Consider the following 25275-nt stretch of genomic DNA (forward strand, 5'->3'; position numbering starts at 1 on the left):
CCCACTCAACTCTTCCAGTATTTTCTGTTGGTGAGGGGAGTTCTGTGTGCCATGTTTGGTTCAATTCCATCATTGATGGAGTTCAGAGTGCTCTTTGATTGTAGGTGAACTCTATATATATAGAGTTCACCTACAATCAAAGATTGTATGTATGTATATATATAAAATATGGAGCCCCTGGTGGTGCAGTGGGTTAAACTCCTGTGCCAGCAGGACTGAAGACCAACAGGTCACAGGTTCGAATCTGGGGAGAGTGCGGATGAGCTCCCTCTAACAGCTGCAGCTCCTCATTTGGGGACATGAGAGAAGCCTCCCACAAGGATGGTAAAAACATCAAAACATTTGGCCATCCCCTGGGCAACGTCCTTGCAGACGGCCAATTCTCTCACACCAGAAGCGGCTTGCAGTTTCTCAAGTTGCTACTGACACAACAAAAAAAAGTGGCTAAGATGAGATCTGCTTTCTCTGCCGCCTCATACGGGTGATAAATTGGATCCAAGTTGGCCCATGTTGGAGTGCTGCATGCGCATTTCTGAAGGAAGAAAATTCGGCCTTGCCAAGGTATTAAAACAGCAGAGACAGGGTGGGAACATCAGTCTTGTTCCCCTAAGATCTGGGAAAACAAGAGCAGCCTCCCAAATGTTTACATTGTCTAGCAATTTGTTGATTGTGTCTCAACAGCCTGCGTGTAGTTTCTCCCTGCATTGGCTGAACATCCCTGGGCTTCTTGGGAGCTTGGATTGAGGAGACTCCTTAATCTTTCCAGCTACAGCTGTTTACTATGACCTAATTTCGCCTTCTTACCCTGTCTCCAGTCCTGTTATCTACATGTAAAGTAATATATCCGGTTCTGTCTTTATACAGATGGATGAATATGTATATTCAAAGTGCTGGCTTTAGCCTATAAAGCCCTAAATGATTCCGGCCCAACTTATCTGTCCAAACATATCTCCTCCTATGAACCATCTAGGAGCTTAAGATCGTCTCGGGAGGCCCTGCTCTCGATCCCGCCTGCCTTGCAAGTGCGATTGGCACAGACGAAGGACAGGGCCTTCTCAGTGGTGGCCATCCAGCTATGGAACTCCCTCCCCAGGGATATTAGATCGGTCCCTCCTGACTTTCCAAAAAAAGTAAAGACCTGGTTCTTTGAGCAAGCTTTTGAGAATGCAGCAGAATAGATAACACAGAACTATGAATGATGAACATGGAATGGCCAGACGATATTACTGGATAACGTTTTTAATCCGATGACACCGATGATTATATGCTTTAACGGTGTTTATATTGTAATGTTGATTGCTTTTAATGGCACTTTTATGAATGCCTGGCATCAAATTGTGCCAATCTGTAACCCGCCTTGAGTTGCCATATGGCTGAGAAAGGCGGGCTATAAATATCGTAAATAAAATAAATAAATATAGTCAGCATTTCACATTTGTGGACTTTTGCAGATTGGATTAATATGCATTTTCTAGGAATTTCAAGGTTCATAGTTGAAGCTCCATGGTCAATTTCCAGTGCCATTCTAGCGGACGTATAGATTTCTAGAGAAAGCACCGATAGGTCCTCCAGAACAATTTTGTTAGAAACTAGCCGTCCCCTGCCATGCGTTACTGTGGCCCAATCTGGTGATCTGGAAAATAAAGTAATGAGAAAGTGTTGGTTTCTAATATATGTAATTTCTTTATGATTGTGGGTAAACAGTATTTCTTGTTGTTTCTTTGTCAGTGTTGATGTGGAGACCGTCTGGCTTGCCTACTCTGGAACACGCCACATATCATTGTCCTTCTTTAGGGGTCACTTTCAAATCTATGATACTATATCTGTGTGTGTGAATCATATATATCTATCTATATCTATGGCTGGATGGCTCTTTGTCAGGAGGGCTTTGAATATGTTTTCTTGCCCTGATGAAGGGAGTTGGACTGGACAACCTTAGTGTTTTCTGTTGGTCATGGGGGTTCTGTGTGGGAAGTTTGCCCCGATTCTGTCATTGGTGGGGTTCAGAATGCTCTTTGATTGTAGGTGAACTATAAATCCCAGCAAATACAACTCCCAAATGTCAAGGTCTATTTCCCCCCCAAACTCCATATGTGTTCATATTTGGGCAAATGGAATATTGGTGCCAAGTTTGGTACAGATCCATTATTGTTTGAGTCCACAGTGCTCGCTGGATGTAGGTGAACTACAAATCCCAAACTCAAGATCATTGCCCACCAAACCCTTCTAGTGTTTTCTATTGGTCATGGGAATTCTGTGTGCCACATTTGGTTGAATTCCATCATTGGTGGAGTTCAGAATGCTCTTTGATTGTAGGGGAACTATAAATCTCAGCAACTACAACTCCCAAATGACAAAATCAATGTTTTTGAGTGAAGGACATACATTGAGTTGTCAGGTATCTTGTGTCCAAATTTGGTGTCAATTTGTCCAGTGGTTTTTGAGTTATGTTAATCCCACAAACGAACATTACATTGTATTGTCGAAGGCTTTCATGGCCGGAATCACTCAGTTCTTGTGGGTTTTTTCGGGCTATATGGCCATGCTCTAGAGGCATTTCTCCTGACGTTTCGCCTGCATCTATGGCAAGCATCCTCAGAGGTGAGGTCTGCTGGAACTGGGAAAAAGGGGTTTATATATCTGTGGAATGACCAGGGTGAGACAAAGGGCTTTTGTAAGTTGGGCTAGGTGTGAATCGATAGATAGATAGATATAGAAGGTAACAGCGCTTCATGCAGTCATGCTGGCCACATGACCTTGGAGGTGTCTACGGACAATGCTGGCTCTTCGGCTCAGAAATGGAGATGAGCACCATACCCCAGAGTCAGACATGGCTGGACTTAATGTCAGGGGACTACCTTTACATTTTAGATATAGATATGATATAATATAGATGGGCTCCTGTTGCTTCCAAGCCCCTGGCTCACGGCTGGGACTTGAGCCACAAGTTTGCTTTCGAGTGATTCTTCCCTCCTTTCTTCAGTTGATTACAGTAAGCTGTGTAATGGAGGGTGGAGGCCCTTGGTTGGTGTCCAAAGAAAGTGAGTAATAATTGACCTAATGTACGGTGCGTATGAATAAACTATTCTTTCGGTAAGGAATTTGTGTTTTACAGGGTGTGCTAGAGTTCATATCCCCCTCTGTTTTCAAAACATTTTCCAAAAGTTTTTTTTTTTAAAAATGCTTAGCTGCTATATTAAATTTCTAATTCAACAAAAAGACTCCAATGCAAAGAATGTATTAGATAAAATGGTTTGAATCGGATCCAAATCCTGGAAAGGTTTTTTTAAAATAGAAAAACTTGTCTTGAAACAGCTGTTTAGAATATTTAAGTGAAAGAGGAGCATCTCCCATTGTGATAGTTCATAGCAGACCTGTATTACAGAACGTTTTGCTTGGTGAAATTGATGAGAAGACACTGCAGTGTTTCAGATTGTCCCGTAGATATAGAAGGTGCTATGATTTGCTGTGGGAATGGGAGCTGATTTTTTTCCCCCACAGCTGGCCTCCTGAACATGACTGTTCCTTTGCATTCATATTCTGGCTGGGATTACTGTAGCTCAGTGGTTCCCAATCTTTTTTTTGACCGGGGACCACTTTGACCCCACTCTCCGACATTAGTACCAAAAGGGTTACGAATCAGATTTTGGCCAACTTCAGATTCAGTTTGGTTATTTGGGGTTCTGATTCAGAAAATTGCATTGGATAGACCACATCAGCTCTAGTTTCTGATATAGAACATATGCCATCCAGTAGTTGCCATCTGCTCACCCATAGAAACCTTATTTAATCTAGAGCTGATGTGGTCTACCCAAGGGGTTGGGGGTGGTCAACGACAGGGAAGGACTGGCAGATGGCATGAAAGGAGCAGAAATAAAATAAAATAAAATAAAATAAAATAAAATAAAATAAAATAAAAAGGAAGGAGGCTTGCAGACCAGATTTTCATCGTCTCGGCCCACTGGTGGTGTGCCGTCATACCCAGACACGATAAAGTTAAAACTAAGATGTGTTTCTCTCTTTATCTGGGTGAACTGCGAATGCCTTACTTAGAAGCTCAGAATTCCCAACAACTGAGGCCAGTCCATATTTGAGCATCAAACAGAACATTTGGCCTGCATCAATAGGAGCATAGTGTCTAGATCTAGAGAAGTAATGCTACCCCTCTATCCCGCTTTGGTTAGACCACACCTGGAATATTGTGTCCAATTCTGGGCACCACAAATCAAGAGAGATATTGACAAGCTGGAATGTGTCCAGAGGAGGGTGACTAAAATGATCAAGGGTCTGGAGAACAAGCCCTATGAGGAGCGGCTTAAGGAGCTGGGCATGTTTAGTCTGAAGAAGAGAAGGCTGAGAGGAGATATGATAGCCATGTATAAATATGTGAGAGGAAGCCACAGGGAGGAGGGAGCAAGCTTGGTTTCTGCTTCCTTGGAGACTAGGACGCAATGGAACAATGGCTTCAAACTACAAGAGAGGAGATTCCATCTGAACATGAGGAAGAACTTCCTGACTATGAAAGCTGTTCAATAGTGGAACTCTCTGCCCCAGAGTGTGGTGGAGGCTCCTTCTTTGGAGGCTTTTAAACAGATACTGGATGGCCATCTGTCAGGGGTGATTTGAATGCAATATTCCTGCTTCTTGGCAGGGGGTTGGACTGGATGGCCCATGAGGTCTCTTCCAACTCTTTGATTCTATGATTCTGTGATTTATTTCTCAAAAGTCCTTGACAGATTTGGCACAGCTTGATGAAGTTACAAACACAAAGAGTCAAGTTGTGAAACCATATAGATGTTCTTTCCTTCCTTTTTCCTTCAGCTGCTGAGTTAACTTTCCCCAACGGTAGAAAAATCCTGGGATCTTTTACCCTAACCCTGAGCTGTTATCTTTTAGAAAGAGCAGGTCTTTCCCTATCTAAGCTCAAGGTTAGTTTGGGGATGAAGTAATAGAGCCTCTCCCAATGGCAGAGAAATCCTGAGATATTCTCTGCCCCAGCGCTGAGCTGCTATCTTTTAGAAAGAGCAGGTCTTCCCCTATCTGAGCTCAGCACCAGTTTCGCAGGCAAGAGGGTAACCGTACTCACGATGGCCTGTCCGAGCTGCCTAGATTGGCCACCAGCACATCTGAGGCTTTTTCTATACTGAAGAAGGCAGGGGAGCTTCTCCAAAATGGAGATCTCATCCCCAGGAAAAAGGATGGTTTCGGGACCAAATAGATACTTTTTTAAGCCAATAGCTGCAAAAGGCTTGCAGGCTGGCTTCCAGCCTCTGTTAATGTTTGACGATTAGGGTGCTGCTAAGACGGTAGCAACCCTGGGGAAAATGCAAAGGGATGCTATTTCAAGCAACTAAGGGGCAATGCAAACCAAGCTCCTGGAAGACGGAACAGGCGGTTTGCGGCCCAGAGGTTAAGAACCACTGATATAGATGCACTCATAGTATTAGGAAAATGGTGAGGTATAGATAAAATCATTGACTGAATGATAGCAGTAACTAGTTTCTTCGGAAAATGGTTTTACAAGCTCCGAATCAGAGACATCGGGTTCTCTGGGTTGCTTAACAACAAGTGAATGCACTTATTTCTCACAGCACACCAGACAGCTCTTTTGCAGACGTGTTTCCTGGCGTACGCTTTGAAAATCCCTGGATTAGGACTTCCTTTATGAGACTCTGCAGAGCCTTTTAAACCCATCAGCATCCAAATCTAATAAACCCATTTACTTCCCTGTCGCGGATCATGCTTGAGATATACGAGGCATATATGTGACACTTATGGCAGACAAATGAATTGATTTAGCTTTACTCTTCACTTTATTGATTCATAAATAGAATACTATGGTTTGCCATTTGTATTCTCATAGTCCAATGGACTTAATATGAAGAGGGAAAATGATAGGAAACGCATCACCATTGTGCGTCTCCCCCGTTTCCCTTGAAACATGAGTTTGGAAGTCCTGATAATACAAGGGTTAAATGAAAAGTAATGCCTCCACCTTCGTAACTCCTCAACAGATGGCAGTACCGGTATTCAGCAGGTACTGGCTTGTTCAGTAGACTCTCCTCTACAGTTCCATTTTTGTGGGAAGTCTTAGCATTGAATGGTTGCGTTGTTAAAGTGCAAAGTATGGAACCCTGTGCAGACAGTTGGTCAATGCGACTTAAGCAACGTGCAGAAGGTATCACCCCAAAGGAGATTTATCAGATAATGCAAGCTGTTTATGGTGATTGTGTTGATGTGAGTACTGTGTGTCGTTGGGCAAGTAAGTTTAAAGATTTGGGGTGGGAACATCTGACTTGTTGGACGTCCTGTGACAGCAACCACTGAGTCCTGTGAGAGCAACCACCGAGTTTCACGAGCAAAAGGTTGACAGATTGATTCAGGACAATCATTATATCACTAAGAGAGAATTTTCAAGCATAATCAGCATTTCACAAGAATGTGTGGGTCACAATATTGCTTTGCTTGGCTATTGGAATATCTGTGCACGGTGGGTACCCAGGATGCTGACGCCTGAAATGAAAGCACACAGACTTTAAACTTCAGAGACTGGATCTCACCACCGTATGACATCCTCCATACAGTCCGGATTTAGCACCATCTGACTTCTATCTGTTCCCGATAATGAAAGAAGATCTGCGGGGACATCATTATGCTTCTAATGAAGACGCTGAGAGAACTGTGAGATGCTGGTTGCGGAAACAGAGTGTCGACTTCTTCCGTGACGGCTTCAGAAAACGTGTTCATCGTTGGCAGAAATGTATCCAATTGTTTGGTGATTATGTGGAAAAGTTAATAGTGGTAATTAAAGAGCACATTCTAATGATTATTTCTGCATTTGATTTATTAAAATATTCCCATCCAAACCCAAGTAACGAAGGTGGAGGCATTACTTTTCATTCAACCCTCATATTTAATGGATGTGACTGGTTTTGCTCTCATGTTGTCCAAATCTACCCATTTTTCTGGTCACTCAGACATTATAAAAGCCATGTGTGGTCAGACAATGGAAGAGCGGCTGCTTCATGTTAGTGTCGACTTTTTGTCTGGTAACGTCTAGTAAAACAAAATATGTGCCATGACATCATTCAACTGTGAGTTTTCTGCTCTACTCCATTGGCCAAATCTTGTAGTTACAGGGAAAGTCAGAACATAGTGATGATGAGATAGCCTGTGTTGCGTAATTGCAAATGTTCTTGGGAGAAAGGAGGCACAGCCGGATCAGATTTTATAATATTCTAGCTTGGGTACCTGGCATCACCCGGGTTATTTGAAAAAGTCTATTTTTAAATTGGTCAAAATGCATGAGGTTGTGGGTGAACTACAACTTACATTATGTCAGTCTAACCCTGAGAACCGGGACATCCATAGGGATACCAAGGTGCTTGTTTATAAAGCTATTGTCCTCCCAACCCTGCTATACGCCTGTGAGACATGGACTATCTACAGACATCACGTGCAACTTCTAGAATGATTCCATCAGCGCTGCCTCCGGAAAATCCTGCAAATCTCTTGGGAAGACAAGCGGACAAATGTCAGCGTGCTGGAAGACGCAAAGACCACCAGCATTGAAGCGATGGTCCTCCGCCATCAACTCTGCTGGACCGGCCACGTTGTCTGGATGCCCAACCACCATCTCTCAAAGCAGTTGCTTTACTCCGAACTCAAGAACAGAAAACGGAATGTTGGTGGACAGGAAAAGAGATTTAAAGATGGGCTCAAAGCCAACCTTAAAAACTCTGGCATAGACACCGAGAACTGGGAAGCCCTGGCCCTTGAGCGCTCCAGCTGGAGGTCAGCTGTGACCAGCAGTGCTGCAGAATTTGAAGAGGCATGAATGGAGGGCGAAAGTGAGAAACGTGCCAAGAGGAAGGTACATCAAGCCAACCCCGACCGGGACCGCCTTCCGTCTGGAAACCGATGCCCTCACTGTGGGAGAAGATGCAGGTCAAGAATAGGGCTCCACAGTCACATACGGACCCACTGCCAGGATACTACACTTGGAGGACCATCATCCTCGGACTACGAGGGATCACCTAAGTAACCCTGAGAAACCCCATCAGTACTTAAAGTTTGTTATGTTGGTCACGTTTGCTCTAGATGCATCATCAATGGGGTTCGATGTGCTCTCTGGCTGTAGGGTAAACTACAACTCCCACTATGCTGAGTCAGTCCCCTCAAACCCTTCCAGTAGGTTGAGTTATTCTTGGGGGTTCTGTGTGCCAAGATTGGTCCGGGTCAATCATTGGTGGAAGTCACACTTTCTCTGGTTGTGAGTGAACCACAACTCCCAGAAAGGAAGGAAAGCTCCCCTGAAACCCATCCAGAAATCAAATTTTGGCATATCAGGTATGTGTGCCAAGTTTAGTCCAGATCTATCGGTGTTTGAGTTCACAGTGGAGTTGTAGTTCACCTACATTTAGAGAGCACTGTGCACTCAAACAATGATGGATCTGGACCAAATTTGGCACAAATACTCAATATTTATTTACTTTACTTTACTTTACTTTACTTTACTTTACTTATATACCGCTGTTCTCAGCCCGAAGGCGACTCACAGCGGTTCACAACAAATAAGAACAGCAAAAATTTAATGCTACAATGTAAAAACAGTTAACAACCTAACATATTACATAATTAATAAACAATTACTACAATAACCATTCACTATTCACTATCGTCTCATCATCAAAAACATGATCCAGATTCGTCATCCATTATTCCGTTGCAATGTTCATTAACCAATCATTCCACTAATTATTCGGACGCCTGCTCAAACAGCCAGGTCTTCACTTTCCTGCGGAATACCATTAGAGATGGTGCTAGTCTAATGTCCGTAGGAAGGGCGTTCCACAGCCGAGGAGCCACCACCGAGAAGGCCCTATCTCTCGTCCCCGCCAGCCGTGCTTGAGAAGCAGGCGGGATCGAAAGCAGGGCCTCCCCGGAAGATCTCAAAGTCCTGGTGGGATCATAGGCAGAGATGCGGTTGGATAGGTGAATACTGGTGGAGTTTGGGGAAAATAGACCTTGACATTTGGGAATTGTATTTGTTGAGATTTATAGTTCACCTCCAATCAGAGTATTCTGTTCTCCACCAAGGATAGAATTGGGCCAAACTTCCCACACAGAACCCCCATGACCAACAGAAAATACTCTTTTCTGATGGTCTTTGGTGACCCCTCTGACACTCCCTCGCCACCCCCAGAGGGGCCCCGACCCCCAGGTTGAGAAACACTGCTATATCTATTATTGATTTGCCTTGTCAGTTGTGCAAAAAGGCCCAGTGTTTGAAGGAAAGGTATTCATTTATTTGCAATGGTTTCCTCTTACTGAATGAAAGAGACCCTAGAAAAGGAGACGACAGGGGCTTTTGAGAAGGGGAAAAAGCCCCAACTGCGATGCATGTATCTGTGTGCTGAAGACCGAGTTGGCAATGCCACTGTTTTGTTGTTGCCGTGGGAGAATGGAACAAAATACAAGGGAATCTTTTATTAATGTCCTGGTTTAATTTTGTCTCTTGGATAAATAGTTTGTCTTCCCATAAACAAAGCAAAGCAGATGTGCTCCACATGCCCTCCCGTTTAGCAACCGCCAAAGCTTGCCCGCAGTGTATCACTGAACGTTGCCCTTAATGAACTCCATTGTGAGTCCTCGAGGCCCATTTAAATGCACCAGTGGGGAATATAACAAGCTTATTTCTTAATAACATGTCACTATTATGGCCAGACAAAGATTAATCAGTAGGCTAGGAATGCTGCAAAGGGAAGTCCCTGGCAAAGCGAGAACCTTTTATGGCACAATTGAGAATATTGTTGAAATGGCAGCGATTGTGTCTTGCTCATCACATTCAATTATCAATAAAATTTCCTAGAGATAAGAATGGTTACTATTCCCTTATCATGTGAAATGCGAGAAAGGTGAATGTTTACCATTTGGAGATTTCAAAACTGATGAATTGGATTTAGGGTTGCCAGGTTGCGTATGGGGCATGACTCCTGTATCTCTGATCGTTGATATATCATCTATATAAATAAAAAAGTAATGTTCGTTTGTAGGATTAACATAACTCAAAAACCACTAGACGAATTGACACCAAATTTGGACAGAAGACACCTAAAAGTTCAATGAGTGTTCATCACCCCTGAAAACACAATCCCCCCCAGCAGAATGGACTTAACCCCCCCCCAAATACCATATATACATACACACATACACTCATACACATATATATATATAAATACACAAGCAAACACAAATACACACACACATGTATAAATAGACAAGCACACACAAATACACACACACATATATACATACACACATATATACATATACACATTAACACACACAAATATACACATGCACACATACATACACACATATATACATATACACATGCACACATATATATATATACACATGCACACAAATAGACATCTGCACATACATACACATAAATAAACTGTGCCCAGAATTGGACACAGGGTTATTCCAGGTGAGGTCTGACCACAATACAGAGGTACCACGATTTCCCTTGATCTAGACACTATACTCATTTTAATGCAGCCCAAAATCCCATTGGCTTTTTTAGCTGCTGCATCACACTGTTGCCTCATGTTCAACTTGTTGTCCACAAAGACTCCAAGACCTTTTCCCCCCACATGTATTGCTGTCGAGCCAGGTATTGCCCATCCTGTATCTTTGCATTTTATTTTTTCTGCCTAAGTTAAGAATCCTACATTTCTGAAGGATTGTGATTTGCTTCTCTTTTTGCCTTTGTTACACCCAACTTTTGATGAAGAGTTGTTGGGGGATGCCTAAAGGGCAGTGCAATTATTTGAATTGTTCCTTTCGAGTCTGCATAACTGATCCCTGATTGAATGCTTACGGGATTTCCTTGCTGTTCTCCACAGATTACAGGACTGGCCCCTGCTTCACGTTGGTCACCAACCAGATGTGCCAGGGACAGCTCAGCGGGATCGTCTGCACCAAAACCCTCTGCTGCGCCACTGTTGGGAGAGCGTGGGGCCACCCCTGCGAAATGTGCCCCGCTCAGCCTCACCCCTGTCGCCGGGGCTTCATTCCAAACATCCGGACTGGAGCTTGTCAAGGTATGGTGCAGCTGTCACTGCGGGAATTTTAAGAACAGATCTATGGCAGCTGAACTGTGACTGGTGTCTGAAGTCATGTGTGATTGTTATAGAGCAAGCATGGGCAAACTTTGCCCCTCCAGGTGTTTTGGACTACAACTCGCACAATTTCTAACATCCAGTAGGCTGTTAGGAATTGTGGGAGCTGAAATCTAAAACACCTGGAGGGCCGAAGTTTGCCCAGGCCTGTTATAGAGGAAAAGTCATGTATCACTGTTGTAGAGGAAGTGGCAGAAAGGTGAGTCAGATCTAATAGATTGTTGTCCTTCCATCAGGTAAATGTTGACTTATGACAAGTCTATGGATGCGAGGTATCCAAGTTAAGCTGTCACCAGTAGCTCTGCTAATATCTTACAAATTCAGAGCCATTCAACCTGGAATGCAATACTTCTCTCTGTCTCCTGCCTTCTGCCTTACCAAGCTACTTCACTCTGATTACAATATGTAACAACATTGGTAAAAAATGTTGGACACAGCATTTTATGTATTTATTTATTTACAACATTTCTATGCTGCCCTCCACACCCCGAAGGGGACTTAGAGCAGCTTACGATATATATATATATATATATATATATATATATATATATATATATATATATATTAGCATAGTACAATATCGGTATTATATGTTACTATGGTGCTGGAGGAAATTTCTGAGAGTGAGAAGATCCAACCAGTCAATACTTCAGGAAATAAAGCCCGACTGCTCATTGGAGGGAAGAATAGTAGAGGCCAATATGAAGTACTTTGGCCACATCATGAGAAGAAAGGAAAGCTTAGAGAAGACAATGATGCTGGGGAAAATGGAAGGAAAAAGGAAGAGGGGCTGACCAAGGGCAAGATGGATGGATGCCATCCTTGAAGTGACTGGATTGACCTTGAAGGAGCTGGGGTTGGTGACGGCCGACAGGGAGCTCTGGCGTGGGCTGGTCCATGAGGTCACGAAGAGTCGGAAACGACTGAATGAATGAACAACTATACCATTATATTGTAATATTATTAGTAATATTACATATAATATAAAATATATAATTACAATATCATATTATTATTATATTGTATTACATTATAATATTATAAATTTGAGAACCCAGAAATGCTGGACCACTCTAACAACCACCATGTTAGACTACACAGAGAAGCCACTGATTTAAGTCATTGACGTGCTGGCTGATGCCCAAACAAGGGATGAGCTGGAGATATCTCTGCCTTGGTCCTTTCACTATTGGCTGCTACTTCCCGGCGGATGCCAGGTGGTGCAATACCAGCTAAACAGTGTAATTTCTCCAGTAGTGTAGGGCGCAGACACCCCGTGATAATGCAGCATGTCTCATTAAGAGCCACATATACTGTTTTAGCGTGGTGAGATGTGTTCCACACCGGGCATGCATACTCAGCAGCAGAGTAGCATAGCGCAAGGGCAGATGTCTTCACTGTGTCTGGTTGTGATCCCCAGGTTGTGCCAGTCAGCTTTCGTATGATATTATTTCTGGCACCCACTTTTTGCTTGATGTTCAGGCAGTGCTTCTTGTAGGTCAGGGCACGGTCCAGAGTGACTCCCAAGTATTTGGGTGTGCTGCAATGCTCCAGTGGGATTCCTTCCCAGGTGGTCCTCAGAGGTTGGGATGCTTGTCTGTTCTTGAGATGAAAAGCACATGTATGTGTTTTAGATGGGTTGGGGATCAGTTGGTTTTCCTTGTAATAGGCAGTAAGAGCACCTAGAGCTTCGGAGAGCTTCTGTTCTACCATCTCAAAGCTCCCTGTTTGAGCAGTAATGGCATGATCATCAGCATAGATGAAACTCTTTGTCCCTTCTGGCAGTGGCTGGTCATTTGTGTAGATTTTGAACATGGATGGGGCAAGCACGCTCCCCTGAGGCAGACCGTTCTTCTGTTTCCGCCATCTGCTTCTCTGATCCTGGAACTCAACAAAAAAGCTCCTGTTTTGTAGCAGGTTTCCTATGAGGCGGGTGAGGTGGTAGTCCTTTGTGATATTATACATTTTTCTCAGGAGGAGGCGGTGGTTCACAGTATCATAAGCTGCTGACAGGTCTATGAAGACAGCTCCTATGATCTGCTGCCTTTCAAAGCCATCTTCTATGTGCTGAGTCAGGTTCAGCACTTGCGATGTGCAGCTTTTGTCTTTCCTGAAGCCAGCTTGCTGTGGGATCATTCCAACTAGATTGAGATGGATCCATATAATCAGTTCCATCCAAGAAACATTCAAGTTGAGAGGCCACAAAAGCTATTGTAGTTAGTCTAGAAGATAGAAAGATTATTTTAACTCCCAAGGTGGACCTCAGGCATTCCATTGTTTTACAAATTTTGGAAATGGCACAGCAAAAGAGACATTTCTCAGATCTTTGAAAAACTCTGGTGGTTCTATAAACTTATAGAACTACCTGAATACAATTTTCTTGGTTTCATTTTGAACTGTACTGTGATAGAATTACCTTAACAATGCAATTTGTTTGTGCATATTCTGAAACAGAAAATATTGGGTAGGATTGTACTTAATTTTGGTTTTTTTTTAATTAGTGTATATATCAAATAAAGGGCTCTACCGTTAATCTGTTTCTAATATTTGTGTGAATCAATTGTGTACTGCTCTATTTGAATGTGGTTTTCTTTTTTCATGCTAGATGTGGATGAATGCCAAGCTATCCCTGGGATCTGTCAAGGGGGAAATTGCATTAATACTGTTGGATCTTTTGAGTGCAAATGCCCAGCTGGACACAAGTTTAATGAAGTGACACAAAAATGTGACGGTAAGTCCTCTTGGAAACGTCATATGGAAAAAAGGAAAACTTTTAAATATTTTTTTTGTTTTTAAAATATTCCTTCTCCATAAAAAAATACAGGTGTTGTTGTTGTTGTTGTTGTTTGCTTTCAAGCCATTCTGAATTACCATGAGTCTAAGGCAGGCATGGGCAAACTTGGGCCCTCCAGGTGTTTTGGACTTCAACTCCCACAATTCCTAACACCCTCAGGTCTCTTCCTTTCCCCCCTCAGCCGCAACCTCATGGTTACTACACCATTGCAACAAGAGCGACTGGTCTCACAAAACCCTCTTATAGTGCCAAGATTTATTAAATATGGTTTTTTGTGGGCAAGCAGATGGCGACTACTTGATGGCATATGTTTCTGTATCAGAAACTAGAGCTGATGTAGTCTATCCAATGCAATTTTCTGAATCATCACTCCAAATAACCAAACTGAATCTAAAGTTGACCAAAAACTGATTAGTAACCCTTTTGGTACTAATGTTGGAGGGTGGTCCCTAGTCAAAGTGGTTTCGGGTCAAAGTAGTCCCTAGTCAAAAAAAGGTTGGGAACCACGTCGTGTAGTGTAATGCGCTCCAAATTAAACTAGAGTTTATTGTTGGCTCAGGGATCTGGTTTCTTTTGAATGTGCACACTGCAATTCTGCTTCAGACCCAACACTTGTGTGTTTACTTCCTCACATGAGCAGCAAAATAAGAACACATGGGCATTATTATTATTATTATTATTATTATTATTATTATTATTATTTGAAACACAAGATGAGTCCACAGTAGATTCACTCTGCTGGCTGTTGTATTGGATCACACGTCAGACACTTCCCAAGTGTCTAGGACTGTGTGATGTATCGGCGAATAATGTGTGCAGATCCCAGTAAGGTGGCCTATTACAGCTGGCAGATGGTAATTTTGTCAGCGCCGATTGTGTTTAAGTGCAGGCCAAGGTTTTGAGGCACTGCACCCAGTGTGCCGATCATCATCATCATCACCATCACCATCATTATTTGAAGCACAACAAAATGAGTCCACAGCAGACACTCCGCTAGCTCTTGTATTGGATCACACGTCAGACACTTCCCAAGTGTCTAGGACTGTGTGATGTATCAGCGAATGATGCGTGCAGATCCCAGTAAAGTGGCCTATTGCAGCTGGCAGATGGTAATTTTGTCAGTGCCGATTGTGTTTAAGTGCAGGCCAAGGTCTTGAGGCACTGCACCCAGTGTGCCAATCACCACTGGGACCACCATTACTGCTTTGTGCCAGAATCTTTGCAGTTCGATCTTTAAATCCTCATATTGTGTCAGCTTTTCCAGTTGTTTCTCTTCTATTAGTATTAGACCTCATGTGGTCTATCCAATGCCATTTTCTGAATCAGCACCCCAGATAACCTCAGGAACAGGTCTAAAAACAAAGATACCAAGGATTCTTTTTGTTGGACTGTGTCGTCATCATCATTATTTGTGTCCCCTCTTTTCTCTTAACAGAGATTGTAAGCAGATGTGTACTGAAGTATGTAACTTGTGCACTTTAATAAGATAAGATTAAGCTTTGAGAGACATCCAAATAGAACCCATATTTTGTTTTATATCTGGAGAGAAACTGTGAAGCAGGTGTGCCAGTGCTCTGCTGAAATTTACTCTTCATCCCCAAAGCAGAGTAAATTTGAAATACCTTAACCTTCACTGGGATATGAAAGCAATATCATGCAAATAATAATAATAATAATAATAATAATAATAATAATAATAATAATAATAATATTTTGCAATAATAATAATGTTGCAATCCCGGGTGACAGCAGGTTTGAAGAGGAACAACTCGAAAAACTGACATGATATGAGGATTTAAAGGTTGAACTGCAAAGACTCTGGCACAAGCCACTCAATGGGGTCCCAGTGATCGGCACACTGGGTGCAGTGCCTAAAGACCTTGGCCTGCACTTAAACAGAATCGGTGCTAACAAAATAACAATCTGCCATCTGCAAAAGGCCACCTTACTGGGATCTGCACGCATTATTCGCGGAAACAGAGGCTGGATGGCCATCTGTCAGGGGTGCTTTGAATGCAATATTCCTGCTTCTTGGCAGAATGGGGTTGAACTGGATGGCCCATGAGGTCTCTTCCAACTATATGATTCTATGATTCTGCATCACACAGTCCTAGACACTTGGGAAGGGTCTGACGTGTGATCCAATACAACAGGCAGCAGAGTGTCTGCTGTGGACTCATCTTGTTGTGTTTCAAATGATGATGATGATAATAATCTTTATTTATACCCCGCCGCCATCTCCCCAAAGAGGACTCAGGGCAGCTACCATGAGACCAAGCCCAAATATACAATACAGCAAAATAAAATACAGAATGCAGACAACAAAAGATTACATCAGAATAAAATACATAGCATAGCAAAATAAAATAAATAAAGCAAATTAACACAATATAACACAAATGGGATTTCCTTCCCCTCCTTTCCTCAAACATATTTTGGAACCTCACTACCTCTGAGGATGCTTGCCATAGATGCAGGCGAAACGTCAGGAGAGAATGCCTCTAGACCATGGCCATATAGCCTGAAAAAACCTACAACAACCCATGAAAGCCTTCGACAATACATTTTGGAATATTCCTCTTCCTCGTTCCAACTCAGCCCATGCATCTTTCTTTTTGACATTTCTGGTCCATGCTTCCTGATCCCACCTTGTGCCTCTAATCTCTAGTAAAAGACCATTTGGCAGGGACTCTGCTCTGTAGTTTACTCATCGCCGTGGCTAATCCAGAACTGTACGTGTCCTGCTGGATTGACTTAGGAGAATGAAGGAAAGTGTTCACCTCTTTGGGTGAATCATCCATTACAGTGGAATGATGCATACATAAAGTATAATCCCTGTGAAATTTGGTCTTGTCGTACAGTTTCTTCTGAATGTGAAAGGCTCTTTGAGACAGTGCAAACTGGGCGCCTTATAACAGAGGGAATTTTAAAAAGCTAGCTAAAATAATAATCTTTATGCAACACTTAGTTGCTTTTATCGTGTCTTATGTAAACCAATTTGCAAAGAATTTGCTCCAGAGAAATGGGCTGCCAGCCAACGCTGTTGAGCACAAAAGAAAATTAAAAGTGGAAATGACTAGATTCGTCGACATTAATGGAGTGTAGACACAGAGGTGGCCAAATGTGGACATTGCCCCACCAAATTAAAGCTTTTTCCCACTCCCATTGGAACTTTCCCTCAGTTACTACATTTCTGTCATTTGAAGAGAGTGGGAGGGAAGTATAAATGTTGCAATTGACCACCTTGATTGGCATTTAATGGCCTTGCGGCTTCAAAGCCTGGCTGCTTCCTGCCTGGGGGAATCTTTTGTTGGGAGGTGTTAGCTGGATATGGCCATGGTCTAGGGACATTCTCTCCTGACATCTCTGGTCAAGTGGTCCCTGGTCAAGTGGTCCCTGGTCAAAGTGGTCCCTGGTCAAAGTGGTCCCTGGTCAAAGTGGTCCCTGATCAAGTGGTCCCTGGTCAAACTAATCCCTGATCAAAGTGGTTCCTGGTCAAGTGGTCCCTGGTCAAAGTGGTCCCTGGTCAAACTGATCCCTGGTCAAAGTGGTTCCTGGTCAAAGTAGTCCCTTGTCAAAGTGGTCCCTGGTCAAAGTGGTCCCTACTCAAGCGGTCCCTGGCCAAAGTGGACCCTGGTCAAAGTAGTCCCTGGTCAAAGTGGTCTCTACTCAAGCGGTACCTGGCCAAAGTGGACCCTGGTCAAGTGATTCCTGGTCAAAGTGGTCCCTACTCAAGTGGTCCCTGGTCAAAGTTGTCCCTGGTCAAAGTGGTCCCTGGTCAAAGTGGTCTCTGGTCAGGTGGTCCCTGGTCAAAGTGGTCCCTGGTCAAAGTGGTCCCTGGTTAAGTAGTCCCTAGTGAAAGTGGTCCCTGGTCAAAGTGGTCCCTGGTCAAAGTGGTCCCTACTCAAGAGGTCCCTGATCAAAGTGATCCCTACTCAAGTGGTCCCTGGTCAAAGTGGTCCCTGGTCAAGTGGTTCCTGGTCAAAGTGGTCCCCACTCAAGTGGTCCCTGCTCAAAGTGGTTCCTGGTCAAAGTGGTCCCTAGTCAAAAGGTCCCTGGTCAAAGTGGTCTCTGGTCAAGTGGTCCCTGGCTAAGTGGTCCCTGGTTAAAGTGGTCAGTTTTCTGAATCAGCACCCCAAATAACGATACCGAATCTAAAGTTGACGAAAAACTGATTTGTAATCCTTTTGGCACTATTTTTGGAGAGTGGTCCCTGGTCAAAAAAAGGTAGGAAGCCAGTGAGCTAGAATGAAGAAAGATGAGACTTATCTGCTTGAATGCAGACCCTCTCCTTTAATGGGCAGGAGGTTAGGATGCAATCAGCTAAACTTGGAATGCTAAACTTGGATTTCCCTCGAAGCATTCATGCTTGCAGAACTGAAGCCCCATTCGTCACAAACTGAGCAAACAGCACCGTAGCTATAATTAAGTTCTCGTAGGCTGAATCATATAGGGAACAACCAACTATGTTTCGGAGGTACACGCTGTACCGAGCTTCAATTGGAATGAATGGACGTTCTGTTTGAAAATGCTTCTTAGGACGTTGGGAAGTTGTGACAACAATTCATTCAAAAGTCGCTTCATACCTTCCTTGGCTTGTGCCCCTTAAGTTATTTAGCAGGTAGGAGTGTAGTTTCAGGAGATGTCAGATATTCTATGGCAAGTTTTTAAAAAGGACATGAATCCTGCAGAAGGGCAAAAGGGAAGGAGAATCTGTAGGTTTTTTGGGGGGGGGCTATATGGCCATGTTCTAGAAGCATTCTCTCCTGACGTTTCGCCTGCATCTATGGCAAGCATCCTCACAATTTCTGAGGATGCTTGCCATAGATGCAGGCGAAATGTCAGGACAGAATGCTTCTAGAACATGGCCATATAGCCCGAAAAAACCTACAACAACCCACAAAGATGATGCTCTAGAAAAAAGTATATATATGGCAATGGCAAGTCTGTATGGTGAGCTCTTTAGGGGCAGTGGACCTGTAGTATATTTCAGTGGGCAAAATCTTTATTTTCCGTGTCAGGAGCAACTTGAGAAACTGCAAGTCCTCTTCTGATGTGAGAGAATTGGCCGTCTGCAAGGACGTTGCCCAGAGAACACTCAGATGTTTCACCATCCTGTGGGAGGCTTCTCTAATGTCCCTGCATGAGAAGCTGGAGCTGACAGATGGGAGTTCACCCCGTCTTGTGAATTCGAGCCGCCGACCTTTCGGTCAGCAGTCCTGCCGGCGCAAAGATTTAATCCATTGCACCACTAGTGTGTATATGGGAAAGAACCATTGGAACTTTTTGTTTATTTCGGGAAAACAGAACATCTGACCAACTTGCTGCGTTCTTCATAGATACAATCCTCAGTGACTCGGAGCTCCTTGGAATATGATCCTATTGTAGGTCACATTCCAATAGCAACAAAATTAGGAATCAAATAGCAACGACTGAACTGTTGGGTATGAATTAAGTCCTGATTAATGAATCGAGGGAGAGGTGCAGTTGTAAAGAGATTAGGTTTCAAGTATTTCCTGACTCAAGTTCCCCAGTGTTTATCTTTGACTTAGCATTGCCTCTGTTTATAGAGAGTCGGCTTATTTAAACCCAAATCTCCAGGCTTTATTTTAGGGTTGAGCCTAACCCAAACAGCATGTCACTGTTTATATTGGTGTTGACATTATTATAAATACGGTTGTCATCCTTTTTTAAGTGCTCTAATTTCAATTGATGTAACTGCAGATACAACTGATTAAACTTTTGAGACATTACCAACATCTATTTTAGAATGTGATGCATTTTAATAATGCTTTATTTTGCTTATTATTTGCCATGCTATTCACACTCCTTTGACATGGCTGCTTTCTTCTTCGTGGTCCCTGTGAAATGCATACATATGTTTGTGTGAATTTCACGGGTGACCACTCGAAGAAACATGGTTACAGGTACATGGTTACAGGGTCACGACTCCAGGTATTCTTGGAAGACACAGATTATCCGGATCCAGCACAGCCTGGCTTTAGATCGGGACATGGAACTGAGACAGCCTTGGTCGCCTTAGTAGATGATCTTCGCCGGGAGCTAGACAGGGGGAGGGTGTCCCTGTTGGTTCTGCTGGACCTCTCAGCGGCCTTTGATACCGTCAACCACGGTATCCTTCTGGGACGCCTTGCCGGAATGGACCTGGGGGGCACTGTTTTACAGTGGCTCCGGTCCTTTCTAGAGGGTCGCACCCAGAAGGTGTTATTGGGAGACACCTGTTCAACCCCACATCCTTTGTCTTGTGGGGTTCCTCAGGGATCAATACTGTCTCCCATGTTGTTCAACATATACATGAAGCCGCTGGGGGAGATCATCAGGAGTTTTGGGGTACGATGTCATCTATACGCAGATGATGTCCAACTCTGTCACTCCTTTCCACCTTCTTCTAAGGAGGCTGTCCAGGTCCTGAACCGGTGCTTGGCCGCTGTGACAGTCTGGATGAGGGCGAACAAATTGAAATTGAATTCAGACAAGACAGAGGTACTCCTGGTCAGTCGCAAGGCCGAACAGGGCATAGGGTTACAGCCTGTGTTAGGCGGGGTTACACTCCCCCTGAAGATGCAGGTTTGCAGCTTGGATGTGATCCTGGACTCATCGCTGAGCCTGGAACATCGGCGGTGACCAGGGGAGCATTTGCACAGTTAAAACTTGTGCGCCAGCTGCGCCCGTATCTTGGGAAGTCTGACTTGGCCACGGTAGTCCACACTCTAGTTACATCCTGTATAGGCTACTGCAACACTATCTACGTGGGGTTGCCTTTGAAGATGGTCCGGAAGCTTCAACTAGTCCAACGAATGGCAGCCAGGTTGCTAACAGGAGCAGCGCTCAGGGAGCATACAACCCCCTTGTTGCACCAGCTCTACTGGCTGCCAGTTTGCTACCGGGCCCAATTCAAAGTGCTGGCTTTGGCCTAGAAAGCCCTAAACGGTTCTGGCCCAACTTACCTGTCTGAACGTATCTCCCCTTACGAACCACTGAGGACTTTAAGATCATCTGGGGAGGCCCTGCTCTTGGTCCCACCTTCATCACATGCACGCTTGGCGGGGACGAGAGACAGGGCCTTCTCAGTGGTGGCCCCTCGGTTATGGAATGCCATCCCTAGGGAGATCAGATCTGCTCCCTCCCTCTTGACGTTTCGGAGGCAAGTTAAAACATGGCTATTGGAGCAAGCATTTACAAATACAGAGTAGCTAATATAGGAAATCGAATGACCTGACAATGGAATTGGACAATGCTTGAGAATAATGAGATGCTGATGATGTTGCTTTTATTGTTTTTGTGATGTTCTTATACTGTTTAATGGTTTTTTTTATCTATTATGTTTTATGTATACTGATTTGTTGGAAACCGCTTTGAGTTGCCAATTGGCTGAATAAGGCGGTATACAAATACAGCAAATAAATAAATAAATAAATAAATAAATAAATAAATAAGCAACCATTCCTTCTTCCATTTTGGAGGAAGTAATGCTTCTGTTCTGAGACTATGATACTAACGATATCCATCTGAAAACGCTCACCTTTGGGTCTGAAGGGGTTTGTTGACTAATGGTATCAAACCACCATCTCTTTCTAAAATCCTAGATATCGATGAATGCAGTGCCATCCCTGGAATCTGTGACGGAGGAGAGTGCTCCAATACCATTAGCAGTTACTTTTGCAAATGTCCTTCTGGATATTATACCTCCCCAGATGGCTCTAGGTGCATTGGTGAGTATGGAACTTCAAGTGCGCCGATTGTAAACGTTGTAGATGAATCTGTGGAAAGGGACAACATAGGACCAAGCTCATTAGAACTAAAATGGATGTGGCTGGCATCTTCAGAAGTCTGTTAGAAGTGGAGTGCATATATACCTTTGGAATGGCCAGATTGGGAGAAAGAACCCATGTCTGTTGAAAGGACATGTGAATGTACAATTAGCAAACTTGAATAGCAATGCGTAGCCATGGAGCTGCATAGTCAATCAGTGAGGGTATCTGCATAGAGGTAGCCTGGCCTCTGTTGCCTGGAGGCATCCTCTGTTTGGGAGGTGTTAACTGGCACTTGATTGTTTACTGTCTGGAATTCCGATGTTTCTGAGTGGTGTCCTTTATTTACTGTCGTGATTTTGGTGTTTTTTAATATTGGTATCCAGATATCGTTCACTTTCATGGTGCTACTGGAACATGGCTATACAGCCCAAAAAACTCACAGCAACCCTGTGATTCTGGCCAACATTTCAACCATGCTAAAACTACTACATTAAAGATTATTCAAAGTTATATGCATTTTGAAACTAATAATAGGAACAGTGTCGAAAGAGAATTGTGCTGACACACGCTGGGCCTGTGAAAAGGTCTGTAGACAGGACATGTTCTGTATGCCCAATGGGACGGCGGGGATGCCTCGGATTAGAGGCCCTATAGATTTCCCCAAACAAAGTCTTTAGAAACTTGGAAAGTTTAACAAAGTTCTTTTATTAGTGCCTAGGTTTTCAATAAATCAAACAAATACTTCAAGGCTTTGAATCAACTGGTGGCTTTCTAAATCTTGTCCACAAGGGACAGGCAACTATCTTCATGAACTGTTTCTTCTCTATCAGGGAAATCCTTGACCTCTACCTGGGTAGGCTCTGCTGGTGTGGGCCCCTACACCCGGTCCATATTGCGTTATGGCTGCCGCGAGTGGTCCTTACCAAACAGTCCTTTTGTAGATTTCCAAGAGGAAAGAAGGTCTTCAATTCCCAGTGAAGGCTGGCTGTAAAGCTGTGGGGCTGGATCCCCCCAGCTATGCTTCTCTGTAGAGCCGTGGGACTGAATTCCCCCCAGAAAAAGCTGTAGAGCTGTGGGACTGGATCCCCCCAGCAAAAGCTGTAAAAGACGAAGCTTTCTATAGGTGGAACTGATTCACGTCCTGTACGAAAGGCTCCTCTGTGTGAACTGGAGGCCCCCTTTTTTCCCTCCTAAACCCAGAAAAAGGGGTGGAACTAAAGAACCTAATGATGATTGATGGGTCATTGGCCCTATAATTGCAAACCAAGGGAAGCCACCTTATTGCAAAATGCATGGAACTTTGGAATACATGCAAAGAAGTTGGAGCTCCTGGTACAGCCTTACCAGAACAAGAATGTATGGTGAGAATAATGATTCATTCTCATTTGCTAATGTTTGGCTGCTCTACAATGGGATACACTAACAGATGTAATAAGAGAAGAGAAGAAAACGTATTCAGGGGAGAATAGAGACGACGGCAGGAAGTAATAACCACTCCCTTTAGCAAAAGGAACTGATTATAACAATCCCTCTCTTGCGATTTAATGTCTTTCTTTTGTTAAGTCTGGGCAGTTTCTGTTTGAAATACGATATGCACATATATAGCCCCAAACTCCATTTTTGGTTATCGGTCTGTGTCAAAAGAGTTCATTTAAGGGGAAAACACAATCAAAACGGACATGGAATTAGAAGCAACTTGATAACGTTTACTCTTTTCTTCGAAATCTGGAATTGATTTGTTTTGGACATCTATCTTTTCAGGGCTATTTTGAATTACTTGTGTAGCTTAGACACCATGAGTGTATGCTATTATTCAAAACATTTTCCTTGTTAATATAAAACCTATGTAGCCTGTAGTGCATTGGCTTTATCTATATAATACGAGGGTTGAATGAAAAATAATGCCTCCAACTTCGTAACTCCTCAACAGATGCACTTTAACAACCGTTTAATGCTTTGCACTTTAACAACTGTTTAATGCTAAGGCTTCCTGCCAAAACGGAACTGTGGAGGAGAGTCTACTGAACAAGCCAGTACCTGCCGCATACCAGTATTGCCATCTGTTGAGGAGTTAAATTACTTTTCATTCAACCCGTGTGTGTGTGTATGAAAAAGGAACTAAATGCTAAACTAAATGCTTCCTCTCACTTGGCAATCATAAAGGCCCACCTTCAGATCCATTTAAATTGGTAAAGTAGCTTAATGCAAGATCAGGTTGTAAGCATGATAAAGACATGTCTGTTACACAAAGAATACATTATTAGATAAAATGATAATAGCCTCTAATCGAACGCCTGGCCCTGGAGCCAGGTCTTCAGTTGTCTTCTAAAGGACAGGAGGGAGGTGGCCAACCTGATATCCTTAGGGAGAGAGTTCCACAGACCTGGGGGGGGGGGGCACTGCGAGAAGGCCCTGTCTCTCATCTCCACCAACCACATTTGCGAGAGTGGTGAGATTGAGAGCAGGGCCTCTTCGTGATGGTTCATAGCAGGAGATACGTTCAGACAGGTAATCTGTGCCAGAACCGTTCAGGACTTTAAAGGATAAAACCAGCACTTTGAATTGTGCCCAGAAGCTAATCAGCAGCCAGTGGAGCTGGCGCAACAGAGGAGTGGTGCGCTCCCTGTACACAGCTCCAGATAACAACCTGGCCACCGACCACTGGATTAATTGGAGCTTCCAAGAAGTTTTCAAAGGCAGCGCCACGTAGAGAGCATTGCAGTAGTCTATTTGGGATGTAACCTGTGCTGATACGTCTGTACCAGGAGCTCCAACTTTATTTTTTTGTATTGAGTGTTTGCTTGCAGTCCAGGGTTTCAGAGATTCTGCAGAAAGCAGTCATAGGGCAAGTCACCTGTCCATCATCGTTAAGTTTTGGTTCCGCCCCTTGCTCAGGGCAATTGGGTAGGGAAGGGAGCCATTTTTAGTTAGTCACAGTAAGGAAAGCTAATATACAGGACATGTTCAAGCTTCTCCTGTACAAAAGCTTCAACCCTTAAGACTTTTCGGGGGAGAACAGTCTTAAGAGTCTCCAAAGATTTCCAGGGAAACAGCCCTAAAGACCAAAGGACTCCAGCTGGAGAATCTACTAGCCTTGCTGGTAGGTCCACTCGGCGTTCGAGATGCAATTTGACCCGGTAGCGGAGCCCACATCAGTAAGAATTAGATTACAGTCAGCGTGGGAGAAGTTAAAAAGGGGGGTTTTCCTTTAAAGCAACGAATTAGTTATTGAAGACACTGCCTGTCCTTCGTGGACAAGATTAGGAAGCCACCAGTTGCATAAAAGCCTGGAATCATTTGTTTAACTTTCTGAAGATAAGAGAAGTTTCTGTTTGATTGTTCATTAATAAAGGACTTTGTTATACTTCACAAGCCATCTAAAGACCATTTGTGGTGGAAAACCTCTGAGGACTTCTCTTCGGGGGCCCCTGGCTTCCGGCTGGGCTCAAGTCGCACGTCCTAATTTAAAGACAATTATTTGCAGGCCCAGCTCACGACAGAACATAACCAGAGCGTG

At 43.6% G+C, this 25275-nt stretch overlaps 1 protein-coding gene across 2 annotated transcripts in view; it reads left to right on the forward strand.

Annotated features, from left to right (window-relative positions):
• Positions 1–25275, forward strand: part of FBN1 (fibrillin 1) — a 264999-nt gene that overhangs the window by 74164 nt on the left and 165560 nt on the right. For both annotated transcript variants that reach the window (XM_067471401.1, XM_067471402.1), the window contains exons 7-9: positions 10914–11111; positions 13795–13920; positions 21591–21716. In XM_067471401.1, the coding sequence (XP_067327502.1) occupies positions 10914–11111; positions 13795–13920; positions 21591–21716 (450 nt within the window). The remainder of the gene's footprint in view (positions 1–10913; positions 11112–13794; positions 13921–21590; positions 21717–25275) is intronic.

This window comes from Anolis sagrei, chromosome 9 (assembly GCF_037176765.1).
Source record: "Anolis sagrei isolate rAnoSag1 chromosome 9, rAnoSag1.mat, whole genome shotgun sequence".
Classification (NCBI taxonomy): Eukaryota; Metazoa; Chordata; class Lepidosauria; order Squamata; family Dactyloidae; genus Anolis; species Anolis sagrei.